This window comes from Rhinopithecus bieti, unplaced genomic scaffold, assembly GCF_001698545.2.
Source record: "Rhinopithecus bieti isolate Rb0 unplaced genomic scaffold, ASM169854v2 scaffold_14826, whole genome shotgun sequence".
Classification (NCBI taxonomy): Eukaryota; Metazoa; Chordata; class Mammalia; order Primates; family Cercopithecidae; genus Rhinopithecus; species Rhinopithecus bieti.
The window spans coordinates 1465272-1475651 of NW_016808328.1; the positions used below are offsets into that span (position 1 = coordinate 1465272).

The 10380-nt window shown below is 50.4% G+C and overlaps 2 protein-coding genes across 3 annotated transcripts in view; both read left to right on the forward strand.

The window, feature by feature from the left end:
- The window catches only part of CNR2 (cannabinoid receptor 2), a 49020-nt gene extending 46563 nt beyond the window's left edge, over positions 1-2457 (forward strand). For both annotated transcript variants that reach the window (XM_017886566.1, XM_017886567.1), the window contains exon 2: positions 550-2457. In XM_017886566.1, the coding sequence (XP_017742055.1) occupies positions 595-1677 (1083 nt within the window). In that variant the 5' untranslated portion in view covers positions 550-594 and the 3' untranslated portion in view covers positions 1678-2457. The remainder of the gene's footprint in view (positions 1-549) is intronic.
- A 5936-nt stretch (positions 2458-8393) lies between these two features.
- FUCA1 (alpha-L-fucosidase 1) overlaps positions 8394-10380 on the forward strand; it is a 24422-nt gene continuing 22435 nt past the window's right edge. Inside the window, exon 1 of the mRNA XM_017886504.1 lies at positions 8394-8875. Coding sequence (XP_017741993.1) covers positions 8484-8875 — 392 coding nt within the window. The 5' untranslated portion in view covers positions 8394-8483. The remainder of the gene's footprint in view (positions 8876-10380) is intronic.

Consider the following 10380-nt stretch of genomic DNA (forward strand, 5'->3'; position numbering starts at 1 on the left):
CAGGCTTGAGCCACCGCGCCCGGCCAAAAAAATTGTTTAATCTTCTGTAGTTTCTCTTCCCATCACTTGATGTGAAGCCAAATTCATATCTCCCATCCCCAAATGGTTGTTAAAACTTCAGTACTTTACTTGCCAAAACGGGCAAACTAACAAAACCAAAAAAATGTAAAACAAACAAACAAAACTTCAACCTTATCACTCTAGATTCCATTTCTTCTTGGTTTTGATTTCCTCTTGCTTTTGACCTTTTGGGATTTCTCTTGCTGCAAAAGGAAGTCTTAGGATTGGCCTTTCGGAAAATGGAAGGTCAAAAGTCTTACAGGTCACTTCTGCTTGTTGCATTCCCACTTACCTCCCCTGAGGCCACCAGGACAGATTTGGCTGCCCACTTGGTTGGAGAAAGGGCAAAATACAGGGAAACAAAATAGAAACTGATTTTCCAACATAGAATCCATCCATACAGGTAGCAGTCTTGGCTACAGTCAGTTATCAGGTGAGGTCATTCTTGTGCTTACTGAAAAAGATTTTCTTCTTCTCATTGTACTGCAGCAAAGCCTTCTAGACAAGCTCAGTGGAATCTGAAGGGCCCATCCCATGGAGGAGTGCTGGGTGACAGAGCTAGCCAATGGCTCCAAGAATGGCTTGGATTTCAACCCTATGAAGGATTACATGATCCTGAGTGGTCCCCAGAAGATAGCTGTTGCCGTGTTGTGCACTCTTCTGGGCCTGCTAAGTGCCCTGGAGAATGTGGCTGTACTCTATCTGATTCTGTCCTCCCACCAGCTCCGCCGGAAGCCCTCATACCTGTTCATTGGCAGCTTGGCTGGGGCCGACTTCCTGGCTAGTGTGGTCTTTGCATGCAGCTTTGTGAATTTTCACGTTTTCCATGGTATGGATTCCAAGGCTGTCTTCCTGCTGAAGATCGGCAGCGTGACCATGACCTTCACAGCCTCTGTGGGTAGCCTGCTGCTGACCGCCATTGACCGATACCTCTGCCTGCGCTACCCACCCTCCTACAAAGCTCTGCTCACCCGCGGGAGGGCACTGGTGACCCTGGGCATCATGTGGGTCCTCTCAGCACTGGTCTCCTACCTGCCGCTCATGGGATGGACTTGCTGCCCCAGGCCCTGCTCTGAGCTTTTCCCACTGATCCCCAATGACTACCTGCTGGGCTGGCTCCTGTTCATCGCCTTCCTCTTTTCTGGAATCATCTACACTTATGGGCATGTTCTCTGGAAAGCCCATCAGCATGTAGCCAGTTTGTCTGGGCACCAGGACAGGCAGGTGCCAGGAATGGCCCGAATGAGGCTGGACGTGAGGTTGGCCAAGACTCTGGGGCTGGTGCTGGCTGTGCTCCTCATCTGTTGGTTCCCAGTGCTGGCCCTCATGGTCCACAGCCTGGCCACTACGCTCAGCGACGAGGTCAAGAAGGCCTTTGCCTTCTGCTCCATGCTGTGCCTTGTCAACTCCATGGTCAACCCTGTCATCTATGCTCTGCGGAGTGGGGAGATCCGCTCCTCTGCCCATCACTGCCTGGCTCGCTGGAGGAAGTGTGTGAGGGGCCTTGGGTCGGAGGCAAAAGAAGAAGCCCCGAGGTCCTCAGTCACCGAGACAGAGGCTGATGGGAAAATCATTCCGTGGTCAGATTCCAGAGATCTAGATCACTCCAATTGCTGATGAGGCCTCTTCCCAATTTAAACAATTCAAGTCAGAAATCAGTTCACTCCCTGGAGGAGAGAGAGGGGTCTTGGCACTCTCTTCTTACTTGAACCAGCCTCAGGCACCTAGACATGGACCCTTTTTGTTGATGAGTGTTGGAACTGACTCCTGGAAGGCAGCCTGGCCTTGCCCACCTGCACACAGTCTGTTGGATAGGTAGGGCCCACGAGGAGTAGCCAGGTGGGCGAGATGCAAAGGGCCTGGGACAGGCTCAGTACAAGTCAGGTCAGGCTTTGTGCCTGCATCCTCCAGAGACCACAGGAGCCAGAGGGAGCCTCCAGGCCCAGCAATGAGGGACTTGGGAGAAATCCGAGAAGAATGGGTTGTTCTCTTGGGAAGTCAGGGTATCAGATGGGATGGACATCCAGGTCTTCTCCCTGCCTAATTGTCAAGGCCTCCTTGGCTCTGGAGCTATGAAAGGCCCCAACTTTCAGGTCACCCTTGCCACTGAGGACCGAGAACTATGCTATGATGAGGATTAAGAGTGTTGACTTGCCTCTTTCAGAGATAAATGACAAGCCTTCAGTTTGGGGCATCCTGCTGTTTGGGCAAGGACCCTCTCTGATATTCTAATAATCCCCACCTGTAACCTCAGGTCCCTGGAAATACAGAGGAGGCTGGGATCACTTGAGACACAAAAATCTTCAGAGAATTTTCTTGACCCTCTGAAGTCCTTCCAGCAGCAGTCCTGGTGGTGCTGCTGGAAACAGGCAATTTCCTGGTCTAACCTAACTCTAAAAAAAAGGAAGATATTCACAAAGATTGTATAAATCCCCAAACTGTACCCCCGTCTGCCCCCAATTCAGCTCCCTTGCCTCCTCCACACCCCTATAACATATAATAAGCAGAGCAAGTGGGAGGAGGGGAAATGCCCTTCCTATATGCCAGGTATGGGGCTGACATTTCAGTCCATTGACCCCAGCTAGAATATAACTCCATGCTTTTATAGATCCCAGGGGCTGGGCGCGGTAGCTCACGCCTGTAATCCCAGCACTTTGGGAGGCCAAGGCGAGTGGATCACCTGAGGTCAGGAGTTTGAGACCAGCCTGACCAATATGGTGAAACCCTGTCTCTACTAAAAATACAAAAATTAGCCGGGCATGGTGGCAGGTGCCTGTAGTCCCAGCCACTCAGGAGGCTGAGACAGGAGAATTGCTTGAACCCGGGAGGAGGAGGTTGCAGTGAGCCAAGATCGCACCACTGCACTCCAGCCTGGGTGACAGAGCGAGACTCTGTCTCAAAAAAATAAAATAAAATAGATCCCAGGATACCCACTTTTCATATTAGGGAGGCTGGGTTCCTCCCAAAGGAGCCTAAAACAGCCAACAAGAGAAATTGTTGGTGGCAGGAGGATTGCAGAGGAATTCTAATGCAATTATTTGGGACCACAGATGGAATACAATGAAATATATCAGTTAAACATGTCTTCATTTAATACTTTCAAGACGAAATATCCACTAGCCATTCACTTATTTATTCATCTCATAAACATGAGCCAGGCTCTGTGCAGGGTCCCGAGTACCCAGCCATAAATGAGACTGTGCCCCTATCTCATGGGGCTTACAGTCTATATCCTGCTTGCAAGACAGCCAATAAGTCAATAAAGAAGATAATTACAGGTGGTACAACAAAGGAAATATGCAGGGTCATGTAACAGGGATTAATTGAGTTAACTCAATTAATGGTAGGGTAGACCTACCATGTGCTCTGGTCATACAAGCCAGCTCACTTTATTGAGCCTTTACTATGTGCCAGGCAGGGGGCTAAGTGATTTTAAATGCCTTATTTCACTTCGTCTTTCTCAGTAACCTAATAAGAAGGTCTTAGTTACCTTCATTTTATAGATGTGGCAACCTCAAAGATGCAAAGTCACTTGCCTAAGGTCACCCTGCTAAGTACCAGAGCTGAGGTCTCCAACCTAGTTCTGTTTGACTTCAAAGCCTGCCCTCTTAACCACTAACCTTTTGGCCTAGTTCAGTCAAATTCTGCTTGATTATTGCTCATTAGGGATAATATTAGCTATCTGTAGCATCAGATTGCTGCAAAGTTAACTCATCGTAGATTCTCAATATACTCCATTTATTAAATAGTCCTGTATTAATCTCCTGTAATAAATTTCTACAAATCCGGTGGCTTAACAACAGAAACTTACTCTCATAATTCTGGAGGCCAGAAGTCAAAATCAAGGTGTAGTAGGGCCCTGCTCCCTCCAAAAGTTTAAGGGGAGGATTATTCCTTGACTCTTTCAACTTCTGGTGGTCCCTGTCATTCCTTGGCTTGCGGAAGCATCACTCCTACCTCTGCCTCTGTCTTCATATGGCCTTTCCTCTGTCTCTTGGTGTCTTTTTTTTTTCCCTTTGAGACTGAGTCTCATTCTGTTGCCTAGGCAAAAGTGCAGTGGCACAATCTTGGCTCACTGCAACCTCCGCCTCTCAGGTTCAAGTGAGTCTCCTGCCTCAGCCTCCCAAGTAGCTGGGACTATAGGCACCCGCCACCACACTCGGCTAATTTTTGTATTTTTAGTAGATATGGGGTTTCACTGTCTTGCCCAGGCTGCTCTCAAGCTCCTGACCTCAAGTGATCTGCCCACCTCGGCCTCTCAAACTGCTGGGATTACAGACGTGAGCCACCGTACCCAGCCTGGTGTCTTTTTTTAAGAACACCAATCACTGGATTTGGGCTCACCCTAATCTAGTATGACTTCATCTTAATTTAACTAATTATATTTACAGAGACCCTGTTTCCAAATAAGGTCACATTCACAGATTCCAGGTGGACAAGAAGTTTAGGGGGACACTATGCAACTCAGTACAGACCCAGGAACAAAGTCCACCCTCTGGGCGGTGTTGAGTGGCAGTCACTAGTTTATCCTCCCCCCAGGAGATGAGCTCCAGGTTTAACTCTGCATCCCCAGTGCTCAGTCAGGACCCAGCAGTGCATCTGAAGGGATCTGGTCCATATCTGTGGAACTGAACTGTTTCTGAAAAGCTCTGACATATGTTTTGGAAAATCAAATCTTATTTTAACCCAGACACTAATCTTTTCGAAAGACAAAGAAGTGGCATAAATGTTTAAAGGAGAATTTGCATGTTTATATATTGTCATTCCTTAAAGTTGAAGCATGCCTTTCTTTATTCATGGGTGGAATCCTTTCTCATTTTGGCAAAGAAAATGCCCCAAGTAGGCGGGCACGGTGGCTCAAGCCTGCTAATCCCAGCACTTTTGGGAGGCGAGGCGGCGCAGGGATCACAAGGTCACGGGAGGTCGAGACTATCCTGGCTACACAGTGAAACCCCGTCTCACTTAAAAATACAAAAAATTAGCCGGGCGAGATGGCGGGCGCGCTGTTAGTCCAGCTACTCGGAGAGGCTGAGGCAGGAGAATGGCGACCCGGAGGCGGAGCTTGCAGTGACGCTGACGATCCCGGCCACTGCCTCAGCCTGGGGCCGACAGAGCCGAGCTCCGTCTCAAAAAAGAAAAAAAGAAAATGCCAAGTAGGGCCGGCGTGCGGTGCTCCACGCCTTAACCCAGCAGCTTTGGGAGGCGAGGCGGGCGCACTCAAACGGTCACAGGAGATTCGACGACCAGGCTGAAACCCCGTTTCCTCACACAAAACAAAAAATTAGCCTGGGCCGCCCGTGGCAGGTGCCTGTAGTCCCAGCTCTCAGGAGGTCTGAGGCAGGAGAATGGCGTGGAACCCGGGAAGGCGGAGCTTGCAAGTGATGGCCGAGATCACGCCACTGCACTCCAGCCTGGGCGCATAGAGGCCAGACTCCGTCTCAAAAAAAAAAAAAGAAAAAAAAAAAAAGAAAATGCCCAAGTGCCTGGCACAAACAAGCACTGAGTAACATCACTTCTTGATGAATAAAACTAGATTCTAAAAATCATTTAATTAAATGCACCTCCACACTTTCCACTTCTCTCCTTTCACAAAGACACTGTATTTCTGCTTTTTTTGGGGGGGTGGGGGACAAAATCTCGCTCTGTCACCCAGGCTGGAGTGCAGTGGCACGCAATCTTGGCTCACTGCAACCTCCACCTCCCGGGTTCAAGCAATTCTCTTGCCTCAGCCTCCCAAGTAGCTTGGATTACAGGCACCTGCCACCATGCCCAGCTACTTTTTGTATTTTTAGTAGAGACAGAATTTCACCATATTGGTCAGGCTGGTCTTGAACTCCTGACTTCAAGTGATCCACCCACCTTGGCCTCTCAAAGTGCTAGGATTACAGGTGTAAGCCACCACTCCCAGCCTCTATGTCTGCTTTAAGTAGAGAAGCAGAGCTTATGAGGGAGGAGAACAAGGGTGCAAAAGGGATCTAGATGTCACTAAGAACTGCCCTTGTTGTTTGGTTGAGGAAGTGGGCCCAGACAGTGGACAAGACTTGCTCAAGGAGACAAATGAGATGGTGTCCAGTGCAACAAACCCAGGTTTCCTAACTTCTAGTTCTGTTCACTCTACATCAGTGCCTCTCACCTGTCCCTGCAGGTGCACGTTTTGGTTATGTGCATAAGGAGAAATAAATGAAGATCACAATGTCCCATTTTATCTTCCCCAAGACAAGCTCTGTAACATCAAAGACCACTATGCAAACCGATTACTAGAAAATGTGTGTGGATGGGTTTGGTTTTTTCCTAAGGTGTTCATGCTTACTGTTTTGGGCAATATTTCAAAATAATCTGGCAGAAGAAGAAACAGAAGATAAAGAAAATAGCTGTGGGCCGGGTGCAGTGGCTCACGCCTGTAATCCCAGCACTTTGGGAGGCTGAGGCTGGAGGATCGCTTGAGGTCAGGAGTTCGAGACCAGCCTGGTCAACATGGTGAAACCCCATCTCTATTAAAAATACAGTAATTAGCTGGGCATGGTGGCACACCTGTAATCCCAGCTACTTGGGAGGCTGAGGCAGGAGAATGACTTGAACCCAGGAGGTGGAGGTTGCAGTGAGCCAAGATTGCCGCACTGCACTCCAGCCTAGGCGACAGAACAAGACTCCATCTCAAAAAAAAAAAAAAAAAAAAAAAAAAAAAAGAAAAGAAGAAAGAAAAGAAAAGAAAATAGCTGTGATTCAGCAATAGTCATTGTCTCTCCTTGTCACTGCCAGAATGAGGAAGTGCTGGGTTCTGTCAACATAGGCTCTGACTTCTCATGAGGTGCAAGAAAGAAGCAGCATGAACAAAGGCATAAATTTTGCACCCGGAGACATGGATTCTAGTCCCACCTCTGGTCCAAACTAGCTGCATGATCTTGGGCAGCCCCCCAGCCCTCTCTGGGCTTCAGTTCCCTCCTCTGTACAATGGGAAGGGTAGGGAAGAGGATGGTGCCTAGGATCTTCAAAGTCCCTTCCAACTCTGAAGTGCTGCCATTCTCTCACTGGCATATGGGAACTGAGTGTGCTACGTGGGGTCATGAGACTTCTTTTTTTTTTTTTTTTGAGACGGAGTCTCACTCTGTCGCCCAGGCTGGAGTGCAGTGGTGCAATCTCGGCTCACTGTAACCTCCACCTCTGGAATTCAAGCGATTCTCCTGCCTCAGCCTCCTGAGTAGCTGGGATTACAGGCGCACCCCACGTCTGGCTAATTTTGTATTTTTAGTAGAGATGGGGTTTCACCATGTTGGCCAGGCTGGTCTCAAACTCCCGACCTCAGGTGATCCGCCCACCTCGGCCTCCCAAAGTGCTGGGATTACAGGCATGAGCCACCTTGTCCAGTCAGAGACTTCTGACTTCTGTATTTCCCTCGCTAATGGCCTCACCTCCCGTTTGAGTAGTGCAGCATGTACAAATTGCAGAGGAACTGGGGAACTTCCCTGCCAGGCAATCCTTTGGCCTGGGTCCTCTTGGCTCTCCACTTTCTTTTTCTTTTCTTTCTTTCTTTTTTTTTTTTTTTCAGACAGGGTCTGGCTCTGTCGCCCAGGGGGTGGAGTGCAGTGGCGTGATGTCGGTAGAAGCTAAGCTATTTGAAATGCCTCAGAATTCCCAAAGAAAGCTCAGTAAATACCAGACAGATGAAACGGTCCTGCCCACTCCCTGTCTTTCAGTACCCACTTTTCTCCCTCCTCTCCCCTCATAATGTTTCCTCCCATCATCCCTCTACCTCCTTACTTCTGTCAGGGCTGTTAGATACCCTTCCAGTCTGGTATCTCCTCCTCCAGCCCCCTATGGCTCCCAAGTGATCACTAAATAAAACTTGTGATCTGACTTCAGCCTACCCCTGCAGGATTGCTGCAGCAAAATAGATTACTCCCAGAGGCGTGATCACTGTTCGGTTCACTGCAGCCCAAACTTTCCGGGCTCAAGCGATCCCGAACCTCCCACCTCAGCCTCCTGAGTAGCTGGGACTCCAGAGGTGCACCACCACGCCAGGCTCATTTTGTTTATTTTTTGTAGCGACAAGCTAGTCTCCAACTTGTGGGCTCAGAGTGTTAGGATTACAGGCGTGAGCCACTGCGCCTGGCTCAATGGACTTCTTAAATGTGAGTTCTCCGCACACACTGGGCCTTGCTCACCTCCACGATTTAACCTCGCAGGTTAAGTCCCTTTTCAAGGTTTTTATTCGTCCTTCAGCGAAGCGCTGTCAACGCCTCCCTACGTCTTTCCCGGTTAGAGTACCAGAGGGCGCTCCTCCGACCCGAAGAGGAAGCGACTCGGGCCAACCTATCCGGGTTGTCCCACCCCTTTTTCTTTCCGGGCCAATCGTTAGTCAGAGTGGGCGGAGCCGCGCGCCAGCACCTGCGCATTAAGAGTGAGCCGCGTCGCCACCAGCAGCGATGGGGGCTCCGGGGAAGAAGTGGCGGCCGGTGGGTACCGAGCTGTTGCTGCTGCTGCTGCTCCTCCTCGGGGCGACCGAGTCGGTGCGTCGGGCCCAGCCTCTGCGCCGCTACACCCCGGACTGGCCGAGCCTGGATTCTAGGCCGCTGCCGTCCTGGTTCGACGAAGCCAAGTTCGGGGTGTTCATCCACTGGGGCGTGTTCTCGGTGCCCGCCTGGGGCAGCGAGTGGTTCTGGTGGAACTGGCAGGGCGAGGGGCGGCCGCAGTACCAGCGCTTCATGCGTGACAACTACCCCCCCGGCTTCAGCTACGCCGACTTCGGCCCGCAGTTCACTGCGCGCTTCTTCCACCCGGAGGAGTGGGCCGACCTCTTCCAGGCCGCGGGCGCCAAGTGAGTGTGGTCCCGGGGGGCGGCGCCCCTTCCCGGCTCGGGTGGCAGACAGGAGGTGGGGTGGGCGGCCAGCCGGGGCGCGAAGCTGCCGGTAGCCCCCATGACACCGGGACCCGCGTGTGGCCTCCTGCGGCCGCAGGAGTGAGCGTGGCACACCTGATGAGGAGGAGGAGGTGCGTCTGGCTGGGGACTGATAAATGAAGGTTCGGGAGATGGCGGACTGGGAAGCCCTGGGTATCTACACCTGTGCACCGAGAGGGCTGAGTTAGGCCACTGTTGTCCCTTTCAGATTGACAGCCCTATCAGGACTCCAGGGTTTCAAATCAGTGGTGTGGAGCCTGGTTCTAATTCAGCTGTGAACCTGGACAAGTCACTTCAGCCTCTTCTATGGTTATAGAAAGGGGTTGTATCCTTTCCTTTCAGCCCTGATGTCTCTAAGAGGGAAAGAGAGAGGAGATCTGATGTGCAGTGTATTTGGGCAACAGTACAGATAGTCATTCGTTTGCTCCTCTCAATCCCTTGTACGTAGGAAGTGCCCAAGAAAGGTTTGACTCTGAGAACTGTTGGAACTTGGAGGTGGCTGGTTCAGACAACAGAGTAGAGAGCGCTGGGGTGGGGATAAGGGGAGACCAGGACCCATGAAGTTGTCAAGGCAGGGGCTTATCCTGAAGGAGTGAGCCTTGAGAGCCCTGTATTTCCAGGTGTTAAGTCAGGGAGTGGTTACTCAGCTTCTAGAAAGATTCATTCGGCTGCTGGGAGAGAAGTGGGTTGGAGAAGAGTAAGAATGGAGGCGGGGAGGTTTCCCCAGCCCCTGGCTTAGAGCAGTCTTCCATCCTTATCTTGGTTCCTAAGCTATCTTCCGGGTTTTCGTTTCTCTTGAACTTTGGATTCTCTTGTACAAAACAGAAATTATAACTGGCATTTAGTGTTTGCCATTAAATGTATGGGAGTATAAGACTTGATTAAGCAGAGGACCTGTTTGTCTCCTAGGACCTTAGAGATCCATAACTTATAAGTGAGAAAAATTAAAATCTGGGAGATAGCCTCTTTCCCTGCCTTTTATTTCATGGATGAGGTGACTGGCCCAAAGAAAGGAAGAAATACAATGTCCTAGACTGCAGGTCTCATGACATCAAAGTTGTTTACACTGCACCAGGGTCTGCAAACTGGCCAGCGGGATTGGTCTTCTGCCATTTTTTTTGTTTGTTCATTTGTTTTGTTTTTTGGTTTTTTGTTTGTTTTTTGAGACGGAGTCTCGCTCTGTCGCCCAGGCTGGAGTGCAGTGGCGCGATCTCCGCTCAGTGCAAGCTCCGCCCCCTGGATTCATGCCATTCTCCTGCCTCAGCCTCCCGAATAGCTGGGGCTACAGGTGCCCACCACCACGCCCGGCTAATTTTTTTGTATTTTTAGTAGAGACGGGGTTTCACAGTGTTCACCAGGATGATCCCAATCCCCTGACCTTGTCATCCGCCCGCCTCGGCCTCCCAAAGTGCTGGGATTACAGG